The 15849-nt window shown below is 36.6% G+C and overlaps 1 protein-coding gene across 5 annotated transcripts in view; it reads right to left on the bottom strand.

Moving 5' to 3' along the window:
• Positions 1-15849, bottom strand: part of MTHFD2L (methylenetetrahydrofolate dehydrogenase (NADP+ dependent) 2 like) — a 128596-nt gene that overhangs the window by 98993 nt on the left and 13754 nt on the right. For all 5 annotated transcript variants that reach the window (XM_059385218.1, XM_059385227.1, XM_059385232.1 and 2 more), the window contains 2 exons: positions 11742-11926; positions 10842-10964 (listed from right to left, as the gene is read on the bottom strand). In XM_059385218.1, coding sequence (XP_059241201.1) covers positions 10842-10964; positions 11742-11926 — 308 coding nt within the window. The remainder of the gene's footprint in view (positions 1-10841; positions 10965-11741; positions 11927-15849) is intronic.

Raw genomic sequence — 15849 nt, 5'->3', positions numbered from 1 at the left:
ACATCTTACCAAATATTTTATCTATATCTATTGAGATGATCATATGACTTTTCATATTTAGTTTGTTAACGTGATTAAATACACGTTTGATTTCCTAATTTTAAAGCAATGTTGCATTCCTAGAATAAACCCTTTTGGTCATAAGGAATGATCCCCTTTATTATTGCTAGATTTTGTTAGATTTGGTTAACATCTTTTACATTTATGTTCATAAATGATACTGGTCTATGGCTTTCCTTTTTTGTAATGTCTTTGCCTGGTTTTTGGTATCAGGGTATAGTGGCCTCACATAATGAGTTCAGGAGTATTTCTTCCTTTTTAGCATTATTTTTTCCTTAAATATTTCATAGAATTCACCAGTGAAGCCAACTGGATATGGAGCTTTCTTTGTGGAATTAATTTTAACTACAAAGTCAACTTTAAAAAAAAATTTTTTTATAAACATATAATGTATTATTAGCCCCAGGGGTACAGGTCTGTGAATCGCCAGGTTTACAAACTTCACAGCACTCACCATAGCACATACCCTCAAAGTCAACTTTTTAATAGAATTAATCACGTTATCATCTACTTTTTTTTTTTTTAAAGATTTTATTTATTTATGACAGAGAGAGATAGCAAGAGAGGGAACGCAAGATGTTGAAGAGGGAGAAGCAGGCTCCCCACTAGGCAGGGAACCCAATATGGCATTTGATCCCAGGATCACCACCCAAGCCAAAGACAAATGCCTAAGGAACTTTTGAGCCACCCAGGTGCCCCACATTACCTACTTCTTGAATGGGCCTTGGCAGTGTGTGTCTCTCAAGAAAGCTGTTTACTTCATCAAAATTGTCAAATTACTTGGCATAAAATTGTTAGAAATAATTCCTTTTATCTTTTTAATTGCCTTAGAATCTGTGTGATGTCACCTCTCTCATTCCTGATATTGGTAATTTGTATCTTTTTTTCCTTGATCAATTTACCTTTTGTTTCATTCATTTTCTTTACTATTTGTTTTCTATTTTATTAATTTCTGCTTTGATCTCTATTATTTTCTTTCTTGTCTTCCCTTTGTCTTTAACTTGCTTTTTTTTTTCTAGTATCTTAAGGCAGAAGCTGAGGTTAATTTGGGATCTATCTACTTTTCTAAGGTAGGTATTATTAAATATAGAGGTACTATATATTTCCTCCACATACTGCTTTAGCAGCATACCATAAATTTCGATATGTTGTGTATTCATAAAAAGTTAAAAATAATTTCTAACTTCCCTTTTTTAAATTCAATACATGGGTTATTTAGAAGGGTGTTATTTAGTTTCTAAGTGTTTGGAAATTTCCAGATATTTTTCTATTAGTTATTTTTAATTTAATCCTTTGCAGTCAGGGAAAACACTTTGGGCAACATGAATCTTTTCATATTTGAGATTTGTTTTATGGTATAGAATACATTATTTCTTGGTAAATGTTCTATGTAAACCTAAGGAAAAAATGTGTATTCTGTCCTTTTCTGGGATAGTGGTCTACAAATGTCAATTAGGTCAAATTGAAATCCCTATAGATTTTCTGTTTTCTCAATTATTGAGAAACAGGTATTGAAATCTATGATTATAATTTTGGATTTGTCTATTTTTATTTTAGTTTTTTAATTTTTCTATTAGTTTTTTATTGCAGCTTTCTTCTTAGGTATGTAAGTGATTAAAATTGTTATTTCTGGGGTGCCTGGGTGGCTTAGTCATTAAGCATCTGCCTACAGCTCAGGTCACAAACCCAGAGTCCTGGGATGGAGCCCTGCATCAGGTTCACTGCTCAGAGGGAAGCCTGCTCCTCCCTCTCACACTCCCCCTGCTTGTGTTCCCTCTCCCGCTGTGTCTCTCTGTCAAATAAAATAAACTCTTCAAAAAAAAAAAAAAAAAGATTGTTATTTCTTTTTGATAAATGGATCCCTTTATTACTGTGGCATAACCTTTTTAATCCCTGATAATATTCATTGCTCTAAAATACACTTTGCCTGATATTAACATAACCATTCTAATTTTCCTTCAATTTGTGTTAACAGGGTATATCTTTTCCATCCTTGATAATAACCTCTCTGTGTATTTACACTTGAAGTGTGTTTTTTGCATGCAGCATACAGTTTATCCAATCTGACAACCTCTGACATTTTATTGGGTTATTTACAACATTATATTTTATGTGATTAAAATTATCATCTTTATATGTGATTTCACTGTTGTCTTCCCCTCCCCTTTTTTTTCTTTCCTTTAGAATAATTAAGTACTTTTAGTGATTTCATTTTATTTCCTTAATTGGTTTACTAGTTATAGTACTTTATTGTTTTTTTTTTTTTTTTAGTGGTCACTTGTGCTTCTTTTATATATACTTTTAATTTATCTCAGTCTATCCTCAAGTGATATATAACTTCCATACAGTATAAAAATCTAACATTAATATCCTACCATTCTTCTCTCCCAACTTTTATGCTATTGTTGTACATTTTAGTTTCATTTATGTTACAAACCACATATTACATGGTTTTTGTTTCCAGTTAAATATCAATTCTAAGATGATTTGAATGATAAGAAAAATATGATATGTATTCACTCACATAGCTACCATTTCCAGTGCTCTTCGTTCCTTTGGATAGACATGTATTTTCATCTTCTATCACCTCCTTCTGTCCAAAGGACTTCCTTTAACATTTTTTGGTACTATGGGCCTGCTGATGATTGTTTTCAGCTCTGTCTGGGTTTTCCTCTCCCTAAATTTCTGAAAAAATACTTTATCTTGCCTTTGTTTTAAAAGACAGTTTCCCTGAGTATAGAATTCATGATTGACAGTTTTTTTTCCTTTTCAATACTTTAAAGCTCAAACTATTTGCTTGCTTTCTAGCTTACATTGTTTCTAACAAGAAACCTCCTGTCTTTCTTCTTTGTGTTCCTCTATATGTTAATGCAATCCCCCCAGCCCCCGCTACTTTTAATATTCTTTCTATCACACTGTTTTGGAACAAGTTGATTATGATGTTTCTGGTATAGTTTTCTTCATAGTATATGGCTTGAAGTATATGTTGAGCTTCTTAGATCTGTAGGTTTATAGTTGTCATCAAATTTGTGTGTGTGTGTGTGTGTGTGTGCATGTGTGTTTTAATCTGAAATCTGAGTCACTTATGAAAGGATACTTAATTCTTATTCATAAAGCTCCAAAAAAATCCCATTCCCTCCTTCTTAAAATCTGCAATCATTCATAACACCTTGCTTCCATGATAACTGCAACAAAAAGAGGAGTGGCAAGGGAATACAACAGCTTTTAGCCATTCTCAGTCCAGAATTGGCTCCAAACAAGTCACTTCCCCTCACAATCCAGTAGAGAGTGGTCACATGGCCATAACCTAGTTGCTCTGAGAAGCTGGGACATGTGAGGGACCATATGGCTATTGGAGAATTTTTTCTGCCACAGAGAAAGGTAGCATTGAAACTAGGAATAACAGAATTAAAATAATTTCAGAGGACATGAGCTGGGAAGAGCTCTGTGAGGTCATGGCATTTAAGCTGAGACCTGAAGGGTAGAAAGAAGTCAGTTCTGGTATGTTTGAAAGAGAACTGATATAGTTAAGGGGTCAGAGGTTAAAGCCCCATTCACGTAATAAATGTGCATTATCCTGGCATGTCTTCTATATAATAAATACTATAGGTATAGAAAGATTTTGGGGGTACAGAGATAGAGGATCCTCATCAAATCTTGAACAGTGTCAGAACTTATACACCACTCTTAGAAAATATGCAGAAGGATGAGACTTGAATTAAAACAAACAAAAAAAGCAGTCGCTGGGAAGTTACAGGTTTCAGTCATTCCAGCAGCAACATTCACTAAAAGTCTACCATGATACAGAGTGGATTTCAGAATAAAATATTAACTGCAACTCTCCCTACTTTGGTGGAACTAGCAGTCCAGTGGAGGAAACATATTACTAAAAAAAAATAATAAAATATTCCATGTGGAACTGTCCCACAGAACTGGGCTTTCTTCCTAGAGAAAGAGCAAAAATGTTGTCATAAAGTTCAAGTCAAAATTTGGATATCAGTTAGAAATAAACAGAATAAATGGCTCTACAAACATGAACAAGTCCAGAGTGATGAAATTTCCTACTCTTGTCAAGAACATTAAAAATAAAGCAATAAGTATTCTCTATACATAAATTGTATAATCTCTTAAGAAAAGCAATATGGCCAAGACTTTTTTTCTCCAAATGAATAATTAAGTTTTAGGCAATGCATATATCTATATCCTTGCTAATTAGGTCAATATCCCCATTTTTATGCTTACTAATTATTAGAAAAGTTTACCTTTGTTAAATCAACACAATAAACTTTAACTTTTCTTACTCAATTCCTCCAGATTTAATCCTTTAATCCTAGATTTCATTCTAATTTTTGTTTAATCCTCTTACATGAATTGGAAGATGTTAATATCAAAGACTTCAACCTTGATAATTAAAGGGAAACAGTTGAAAAGCTATGTTAGAATGAGATAGATAAGACGGAATGAGTTTTCCCATTCTACCTAATAATTTTGTTTTAGAAATAGATGAAAAGTAGACTTAAGAAAGCAAGAAAACATAAGGAGATGAGCAAGCCTGTCTCTCGGCACCTGCCCTGCAGTCTCTGTTGTAGGATGATGATTATGGCTGAACGGACACTATCATTCCTTCTCCTGGCATTGCTTTATGACTCACTACCTCCCTGACCTCACACAAGATTCTCAGTTCACTTCAAATCCTTAACTATACATCACAGATTGAAAAAAAAAAAATAGCACCTACGGTAAGAATTGCTGTGGGTATTAAATGATTTACTATATAGAAAGCACTTTGGGGGCGCCTGGGTGGCTCAGTGGGTTAAGCCGCTGCCTTCGGCTCAGGTCATGATCTCAGAGTCCTGGGATCGAGTCCCGCATCGGGCTCTCTGCTCGGCAGAGAGCCTGCTTCCCTCTCCCTCTCTCTCTCTCTCTGGCTGCCTCTCTGTCTACTTGTGATTTCTCTCTGTCAGATTAATAAATAAAAAAAAAAAAAAAAAAAAAAAAAAAAAAAAAAAAAAAAAAAAAAAAAAAAAAAAAAAGAAAGCACTTTGGAACCATAGTAAATGGTAAATATTTGCAATTACACATACCAGTAATAGTTGTTGTCATAAAGCAATAGTAAAACACCACATTAAAATATCATTTAGTGCTTGCTGTTTATAGGGTTATATCTGAATGCTTTCATACAGTTCATATAATTGAAATCCACTTAATCCAAACTTCTCCTGTACCAAATCCCATGTTATAACAAATATTTATGGCAAATTTCCAGCACACTTTAAGCTTCTAGATATTTTAATTTCTCTCCATTGTTTTAATTTCTCTTCATTGTTTAGTTAGTTTTAGCCATTGAGAATGGCTCTCAATGTTTAAAGCTCATTATTTCAGCCTTTTTTTTTCATATTACATACTGATACATACCCTACAAATGACATAACTTTTAACATAATATCACTTCTATAGATATAACTCAATAAAAGCTAAACACAAATAATACATGATTAGGAGAAAAAATATACAGAACATGAATAGAAGACATCTTTTTGGCCTTGACAAAATGACCACTTATGATGCTAACAGACCGCACACAGTCAGGATAGGAGTAGGGAAGCATCTCATGTGATTGTTTTTTTTTTAAAGATTTTATTTATTTATTTGACAGACAGAGGTCACAGGTAGGCAGAGAGGAAGGCAGAGAGAGAGGGGAGGAAGCAAGCTCCTTGCCGAGCAGAGAGCCCGATGAGGGGCTTGATCCCAAGACCCTGGGACCATGACCTGAGCCGAAGGCAGAGGCTTTAACCCACTGAGCCATCCAGGTGCCCCTCATGTGATTGTTTTTATTTCTCTGTAGTTCATGGATCAGCTTCAGGAATATAGTCAGGCTACATGACTGCAGACACACAGTTATATCCTGACCACTTCCAATCCTGACCAAATCTGTACCCCTTGGGAACATAAAAGGGGATCTGTCCTGAGACAAACTCATTACCACTGAACAAGGCAGAATTCTATCTCATTTCTTTGGTTTTTATCCAAATGAGATGCATGGAAGCTGTTTGTATACTCTGATTAATCTTATGCAAACTTGTCCTGCAACATCAGAATTATAATTCTAAGTTAGAATTTCTTTTACTCAAGATACTGCCCTAATTGTGAAAAATAACCTCCCTTTTCTAATCATGACATAATTTAGAATACAAATTATTAAGCAAATGATAGAAAACTAGAGGTGTGATCAACGAGAATCATCTCATTTGCTCATTTGCTCATTGTTTCACTGATTTGTTGCAATCGTCTTATCAAGACCTGGATGGGAGGGGGTATCTCAACCTGCTTCCACATAGCCAACCTACCAAAATGACTAAAGGAGTTCCATTTCTTCTGTAACATTTGGAAGCTGATGCTCAGGGCTTGATGAAGAAACCAGAAAGCAGTGTTTTTAACTCCTGCCCATACCAGTTGACCTTCATGATACTCAACTGACAACTGTGTGTATTTCTTACACTGTTTTTGCTGGTTCTTTCACAATAAATATGTACTTTAATTAAAAATAGTATAAACAAAAAATATATAATAAATATAATAAATAAAATACAATAAAATATAATAATAACAATGGAGTGTGAGAAGAAAACAGTTGCTATTTCTATAAAAACTAAATTGAATATTTTGGAAAAACTCTCAAGAACTAAAATGAATTAGTAAGGATTTAGCTACAGATAAGACAATCATGAATATTTGGAGGTCTTTTTTTTTAAGATTTGGAGATTTAAAAAATATTTTATTGGGGCGCCTGGGTGACTCAGTGGGTTAAAGCCTCTGCCTTCGGCTCGGGCCATGGTCTTGGAGTCCTGGGATCGAGTCCCGCACTGGGCTCTCTACTCAGTGGGGAGACTGCTTCCCCCTCTCTGTCTGCTTGTGATCTCTGTCTGTCAAATAAATAAATAAAATCTTTAAAAAAAAATCTTATCTATCTATTTATCTATCTATTTATTTATTTAGAGAGCACAAACAGGCAGAGGGGAAGAAGGAGAGGGAGAGAATCCCAAGTAGACTCCACACTGAGTGTAGATCCTGAAGTGGGGCTCAATCTCACAACCATGAGATCATACCTGTGTCAAAATCAGGAGTCAGATGCTTAACTGACTGAGCCACCCAGAAGCCCCAGATGGGGAGATATTTTAAAATTCAATATGAATTTTCACTGAGATAGCTTCATCTCAAACTGAAAATGAGAGGCAATGAATCGCAGGTATTATTAATGCCAGAAAATGATTCAAAATTCCAATCAGTAGGTTCCAAAGAGCTGTGGACCCCCATCAAAAGATAGATGAATGAATGAGTATTTAAATGATTTATGTTATAATACAATATTTAAGGTAAATACGCATTGTTTTATGATAACCAGTTTTTTCTGTGGATCAACATACCATATGTCCCAGTATCTTGTAGATTAAGTGGGGTAAGTAATATAGACGAGTCTCCTCATATATAAAATACAGAAGAAAATCCCTTCTCATAAGGCTGCCTTGAGGATTAGATAAAACTCTCCCTGTCAAGGAATAGTTGTCACACGGTACGACACATTACTCATTGGCTAACAGTGATGTGCTGGTGAGGGGTAACCTAATAGTTAAAAGAAATGGCATGAGGAGCCAGTCTTCTGGACTCACATCCCAGCTCAATTACTTACCAGCTCCAGCGGCCTTAAGGGAAGTGACTCAGCCACTCCTTGCTTAAAATCCTTCATTAGTAAAATGTCCATAATAGCTCCAACCCCTAAGGGTTATCATGAGGATTCAGTGAAGTAATACATGTAGAAGTGCCAAGACATAACAAATGCTTAATGTAATACATTTCAGCCAGTATTATTTTGCATATTAGCGACTTTTCAGCAAGATAGAGAATTGTCCTTTCTTGCGTCGCCTGGGTGGCTCAGGGGTTAAGCCCCCGCCTTCTGCCCAGGTAATGTTCTCAGAGTCCTGGGACTGAGCCCGCATCGGGCTCCCTGCTTGGTGGGGAATCTGCTTCTCCCTCTGCCTGTGGCCCTGGTTGTGCTCTCTCCCTCTAGCTCTCTGGTCTATCTTTCTCTCTAATAAGTAAAGAAAAAAAGAGAGAGAATTGTCCTTTCTTGGAGCACCCAGATATTTGTTATTACCTTTGGTCCCTTTGCCTCTGTGTTTCTTACCATCTAAACTGAACACAGAACAAAGCAATTTACTACAGACAGATCAACAGTGCCATCTAGTGGCAATTCGCCAAATGTAAAATGTTGCCCCAAAATGGTAAAATTTCTACAGACAGAAACTTAATTTTTAAGACAAACTCAATCCAATGTTTTAAATTTGTAAATTTATAAATTTGTGACATTTTTATAACTATTTTAATTCAATACAAAGACAGGTGGGAGAAATTTTTTTTTAAAGATTTTATTTATTTATTTGACAGAGAGATCACAAGCAGGCAGAGAGGCAGGCAGAGAAAGAAAGGGGGAGGGAGGCTCCCCGCTGAGCAGAGAATCCGATGTGGGACTCGATCCCAGGACCCCGAGATCATGACCCGAGCTGAAGGCAGAGGCTTAACCCACCAAGGAACCCAGGTGCCCCAGGTGGGAGAAATTTAAAAAACCAAACCACAAGAAGATTGCTTGGCATATAGAGAAAAAAAAAAAAAGACTCTTTTTTAATATAAACCAAACAACTGGGTTTAAGCCCACTGCCGAATCTTTTGGGACCAATCTGTCATGTTAATAAACCACTCGGAATTAGAAATGTTAATTTCTGGTACAATTTGGACAGCACAAAACTTACATACTAAGGCAGTAAGTTCTACTACGGGATAAAGTATCCTGTTAATACCATACAAAGATCTCATGCAATAGCACTATTGAGCTTTTGCTTTCTGCAAAATATACAGAATTCAAAATTACTGTCTTCTGTGCTCTACTGGCAGTCCTGACTGTACTCAGTTGAAATAGGTCTGAATTTCAGAGCCACCATTTAGTTAAAGAACACCAGTCATCAATAACACAGTGCAGATGTCAGATACTGCGGTAAATTAACTGAGTAGTGATTATGTAAGAGCGGTCAGCCCTCTGGTCCTCCAATCACTATGTAAATAAAGATGAGCGTCGGTGAGAACATGTCACTGCCTTCCAATCTGTTGGTGACCGGTCACTGCTCATTCGTTATTCAGCTCAAACATAAGTGACAAATCATCCCTCCTTGTCTCGCAGCGAGCAGCTCAAGAGACATTTCACAAAAATAGATCACTGACAAAGGGGAGTAACCTATAAAGGTCACAGGGCAGCAAAGAAAATGCGGCGACACTGGAAGTGAAGTGAGATGTGGACAGAGGTCTGGAAATAGGGACAACAAAGCAAAGACAGCAGAGGCCTGGGCCCACTGGCAGGTAAGGACCATGAATGCAGAAGACAAGATGAAGCCACTTTGGGAGGATTCTAGTTGAGCGTAAATGGATTGTCCAAGAACTAGGTGATGCTAGAATGTTGACACGGTGCCCTTTGGAGAAATGCGGCTGTGAGCCACGGGAGCTTAGTGAAGGCCAACTGTTTCCCACAAATGAAGAAGGTTCTTGTGACAAAAAGGATGACAATATCCCAGAGTAAGTGGGACCAGCATAAAGCATCACATTAAAGAAACTCTCAGGGATACTTCACAACTCTGAAAAAAACTACAAACCCCAGGAAGATCGCTAGGCAAATGATTACAAAGGACAAAATGGAAGCTGACCCAAACTTAGAAAGGGATATACAGTCCAGTCCATCAAGGCACAGGAAAGACACCTGCCCTATACTGTATTTTAAGTTACATGATGAGAAGAAGGCACTTGATCAACTCCACTGATCAAGTTTTTTGCAAAGAAAAAACTTTAATTCTTAATGTTTCTAAGTTTATTTGTTTTTTAGAGAGGAAGTGGGGAGGGACAGAGGAAAAGGGGGAGAGAGAATCTTAAGCAGACTCCATGCCCAGTGTGGAGCCCTATGTGGGGCTCAATCTCACAAACCTGAGAACATGACCTGAGCCGAAATCAACAGTCAGACATGCAACTGACTGAGCCACCCAGATGCCCCTCGAAGTTTTTGGTTTCGTTTGGCTTTGCTTTTTAAAGATTTTATTTATTTATTTATTTGAATGAGAGAGAGAGAGTATGAAAGTGAGCAAGCATGAGAGAGGGAAGGTCAGAGGGAGAAGCAGACCCCCCCACTGAGCAGGGAGGCTGATGTAGGAGTTGATCCAAGGACCCCAGGATCATGACTTGAGATGAAAGTAGTTGCTCAACCAAATGAGCCACCCAGGAGCCCAGCCCCTCAATGTTATTAATGTTTTAAATTATAGTATACTAAACAAATATTTGTCTTACTTTTTTTTTTCATCTCCCTATACATTTATGAACCACAGTGAGTTAATGTTTTGGGAGAACATTTCAAAGGTCACAGAACAGCTGTTATTTTTCCTATTGATTTTTAAGATCGGTTCACCTGGTTTCAGCTTACACACTCATTTTTATGGTCTTGCACTACTTTGTAAAGTGAGGACTGCATGCAATTTTTGCGTACATTTTTCTTTCACAAGTTTCAGTCATTGTAAGCATAAGTCATTTGGGATTTGTCAACAATTACGTGTTGACATTTGTCAACAATTACATGCTAATAGCTAATCCCTTCATGAATGTATTTACTAAATTACTTGTGGTGTCACAATACAATGTCAAAATATGCCTTTTAATCTAAAACCAAAGCAGTCATGTAGAAGAGCCTTAGGTACCTGGTAGTGGCAACTGAACTAATATACCACTGACTCTTGGGTCCAGATTCAGTTGATCAGTTATGTCCAAAAGTTCTTCCTGAGAAACATCCTTAGGTTTTAGAATGATCTCACTACAGATTCCTGGAAGAAAAACAAATACAGAAAGTCACTTGACTAACGAAGATGTGGTTTTCTATTCCTGGTATCTTACATGGTATGCAATTAGTTTCTTCTGCTCCCGTCCAACTGGAAGGAAAGGCCCTTCTACAAAATGATATTCAAAGCACCATTAAAAGGGATTTCTCACATAGTGCAGATGTCTTCTTATGATGCGCATGGGTTCTTTTGGCCCAATAGCCCATTGCATTTATTGATGATAAGCTAGTGTTAGTGGATTTGAATACAGTAAAGATACCAATATAGCAGAGTGAACTGGCCAGATTTATTATCTGATTCAACTAGATATAATAAAATTGGGCCTTTTAAAAATAATCGCAATATAGTTGACATACAAATATTACTACCTGGTACAACCTGGTGATTTGACAAGTCTATTCATTTTGCTGTGTCATCACAAGTGCAGATACCACCTGTCACCAGACAACCCTATTACAATACCATTGACCAAATTCCCTATGCTGTGCCTAAAAATGGGCCCTTTAGATGTGCAGTGTTCCCCTGACATGTCACCACAGCATCTGAAGTCACGCTGAGTGAATGCAGGAGCAAAGTTGAAGAAAAAGATTAAGAAATGAACATAAACTTTGGTAATGAATCTCTAACAATAATAGTTAAAAACAGTAAATGTTATTCAAATAGCACTTATTTGACAATTATCATTGATAATTATCACATTTGAAGTGTGATACTTCCAGAACACATGATTTAGTAACAAGAACAACGAAAATGCATCCCCACCTACAGCAGAGGCGGCTCTGATCTTCTTCCTGACGTACGTATGACTTGCTGGGTTATCCCCCACCAAAATGATACTGAGGTGAGGTCTTCTGTTCCCAAGGGAAATCCATGACTCCACACCTCTCTGTATTTCTTTCTGGATTTGTTTGGCCATTTCAGTTCCTGAGATAATAACGGCATCGTGTCTGTGGAAAACAAAAGAATAAGTGCAGTACAAAATTCAATAAGGAACAGTCAGTCACATCAAGGTAAGAGGTACAAGTGTGAACTACCCATCTACAACTGTTCAAGTAAGCAGCCATCAATCAGTCCCAGAAAGACAAAAAGAAATGTGTATACTGAAAGGGCTTTCTTGCTCTTTGTGATCTCAAAGTTAAAAGTGATGAATTCAGGTTACTCTTACTGTGTATTCATTTTTCTTAAGGTACCTGATAAAGTGTACGATGGTTCTTTCTTCCTCCTGCCCCTGTCCTTTTACTATTGAAAGGCCTGGTGAAAGCAACATCTGTATGTAGCACATGATTATTTCACAAACACCAAAGGCAGATCAACAAATATCAAGAATAAAGGAAAAGGAAGAAGGTGAAGAAGCAGAAGAGGAAAAGGAGAAAAGGAAACCTTATAGCACCTGAATTCCTTCCAGCACGTGTACACTTTTTATTTTCTAATAGGGGCAGGCATCATGAGTGTCAACCAGCACAAACAAAATGCAAATTTGCTACACCTTTCAAATAAGTCAACTGTCCTTTCTAAGAGGTTGGTACATATATATATATATATATATATATATATATATATATATATATGTGTATACCAAGAATATTCCATTTAAGTCTCAAGAATATTCAAGAATATTCCATTTCAGTCTCAAGAATATTCAAGAATGTTCCATTTCAGTCTGACACCAGTGATCCACAGTGTCCATCCAAGTTCCAACAATTTTGACAAGAACATTGTTCTACCAAGAAGTGATTCTGAAATGTGGTCTATAGATACAAACACTAAAATTGCCTGAGAAGCTTGGTGAACTTGCAGATTCCTACCCCATGATTCGGAACAATCTGGAAATCTTCAAGTCTAACAAATCCCCAGACATTCTTGGGCATGACCGTGTTTGAAAACCACTTCTTCATTTCAACACAAAAGTATAGTTTTGAAATAATCATTCCCATAGGTAAACAATTGAGGAAATAAACTGATGAAACAATACAACTTTATAACTGTAGGTAAACTGAATTTTGTTTCTAATATATCTACTTTTCACTAAAAATCCCATAGCTTTCAAGTCAAGGAAAATTATGACAAATTCAGTGTATCAATCTTGCTCCACTGTCCTAATTTTATAATAGCTTTATTGAAGTATCTGACATATACGGCACATATTAAAGTGTGCTATTTGGTGTTTTACTATACGTGTATACTTGGGAAACTGTCATCACAATCAAGCAAATGAAACCCTCAAAAGAATCCTGGTGCTCCATTGTAATCTCACCATTCCGCCATTCTTGCCACACTCCCTTCCCTATCCCCAGGCAACCCCTGATCTGCTTTCTGTCACTATACTTTAGTTTGAATTATCATTAATTTTACAAAAATGGAATCATGCACTACATGCTCCATTTTATCCAGCTACTTTCACTCAGCATAATTAAGAGTCATTCATGTTGCTGCTCATTTCTTCTTATTGCGGAGTAGTTTTCCGTTGTATGGATATATCAAAATTTGTTTATCTGCTCAATTGCTGATGGATATCTGGGTTGTTGCCAGTATTTAGTCATGGCAAATAAAGCTATAATAAACACTCATGCACAAGCCACTGTATGCACATATTTTCTCTTGAGCAAATGTCTAGGAGCAGAATGGCTGGTTCATATGATAGGTATGTTTACATTTGTTTTTTTGTTTTGTTTTGTTTTATTTAAAGATTTTATTTATTTATCAGAGAGAGAGAGGGGGAAAGAGCGAGCACAGGCAGACAGAATGGCAGGCAGAGGCAGAGGGAGAAGCAGGCTCCCCGCTGAGCAAGGAGCCCGATGTGGGACTCGATCCCAGGACGCTAGGATCATGACCTGAGCCGAAGGCAGCTGCTCAACCAACTGAGCCACCCAGGCGTCCCGGTATGTTTACATTTGTAAGAATCTCTCAATCTGTTTTCCATAGTAGTTGTACCATTTTACATTTGTACAGGCAGTACATAAGAGTTCCAGTTGCTCCACATACTTGCCATAACTTGGCAAGGCTGGTCGTTCCAATTTTAGACATTCAGTGGGCTATGTGGTGGTATCTCATTGTGCTGCTAATTTGCATTCTCATAATGAATAATAATGCTACACACCTATTCAGGTACTTACTTATCATCTACCTCTACTCTTTGGTGAACTGTGTAATTTCATGTTTTGCCTATCGTTCTATAGGTTGTTTCCTTATTACTGAGTTTTGAGAGTTATTCATAACTACTAGGCTCAAGTCCTTTACCAATATATGATTTGAAATATTTTCTCCTAGTCTGTGCTTTGCCTTTTCATTCTCTTAATTGTATCTTTGGGAGATCGGTTCTCAATTTTGATGTTCTTCATTCAGTTTTCCTTTCATGGGGCATGCCTTTGGTGATGTGTATAAAAAAGCTTTGCCTAAATCAAGGTCACAAAGGTTTTCTTCAATGTTTCCTCCTGGAAGTATTATGGGTTCAGGTTACACATTTAGTTCTATGACTTATTTCTATCACTAGTCTGTTGGGACTTTATATCAGGATATTGTCAAATGCTTTTTTTATGTGTCTATAGAGATAATTATAAGATCACATGTTTTTTCGGTTTTAGTCTGTTAATATGATGAATTACATTGATTGATTTTCAAATGTTAAATCAGTGTGGCATTCCTGGGATAAACCTCACTTGGCCATAATGTACCTATCCTTTCTAGATATTGGGGATTTCACCTAAAATTTCGTAAAATTTTTTGTATCTCTGTGCATGAGAGGTGTTTGTCTATTTTTCTTGTGATGTCTTTGGTACGGTGTTGGTATCAGTGTGATGCTCCCTTCATCGAATGAGTTAGGAAATATCCCATCTTCTTCAAATTTCCACAAGAGTTTGTCCAGAATTGGTATTATCTCTTCCTTAAATGTTTGGTAGAATTAACCCATGAAGCCATTTAGTCCTGGAGCTTTCACTGTGGAAAGTTTTAAAACTGCAAATTTAGGTTCTTTAATATAGAGGGCTATTTATGGTTATTTATTATTTCTTGAGTGAGCTTTTATAATTTATGTCTTTGTACATTCTAATATTAGTACACCATTATATTATAGACTAAATCAAGATACAATACTTATTTCTGAGTTTAAATTTTTATCTTCAAGATTAGATAACAAACTTTTTTTACTATTTACTATGAATTTCTAGTACCCATATTTTACTAATTTATTTAAGTGACCTTTTAATTCTAAGAGAACTAGGTCCTCTTACATTAGAAAATACTAAAGGCTGCAGATATGGCAACTTATTCCAGCATGACTCATTTCTAAGAGATGGTAAAAAATAAATACTTTCCGGGGCGCCTGGGTGGCTCAGTGGGTTAAAGCCTCTGCCTTAGGCTCAGGTCATGATCTCAGGGTCCTGGGATCGAGCCCCACATCGGGCTCTCTGCTCAGTGGGGAACCTGCTTTCCTCTCTCTCTTTGCCTGTCTCTCTGTCTACTTGTGTTCTCTCTCTCTCTGTGTCAAATACATACATACATACATACATACATACAAACATACATACTTTCCATAAATTAAATTGTGTCAGCAATATTCAGTTGGGGTGAAATACTATATAGAAGTGGTTTATCTGCTAATATACTAGAATTCACTTTTATCATTAAAAACATGCATTTGTGTTTTAAATTACAAAATCACCTGAGCTCTATGTTACATTTTATAGCACATGCATAGAAATGCTGCTGCTGACGTCTTTTATTAGCTGATTCTCTGTTACACACAATAATTGGTTCAAAGGCTGCTGTGAAACTGGCAATCACCAAACAAAATCCAGGATGATTATGCCTTAGAATATTAAAAAGCTGTGTGACCCCGAGAATGTCAGAGTTGGTAATGGCATAAACTCATTCC

Source organism: Mustela nigripes, chromosome 1, assembly GCF_022355385.1.
Source record: "Mustela nigripes isolate SB6536 chromosome 1, MUSNIG.SB6536, whole genome shotgun sequence".
In the NCBI taxonomy this organism is placed as follows: domain Eukaryota; kingdom Metazoa; phylum Chordata; class Mammalia; order Carnivora; family Mustelidae; genus Mustela; species Mustela nigripes.
The sequence above is the reverse complement of the archived record's forward strand: the minus strand, read 5'-3'. Positions and strand labels throughout refer to the sequence as shown.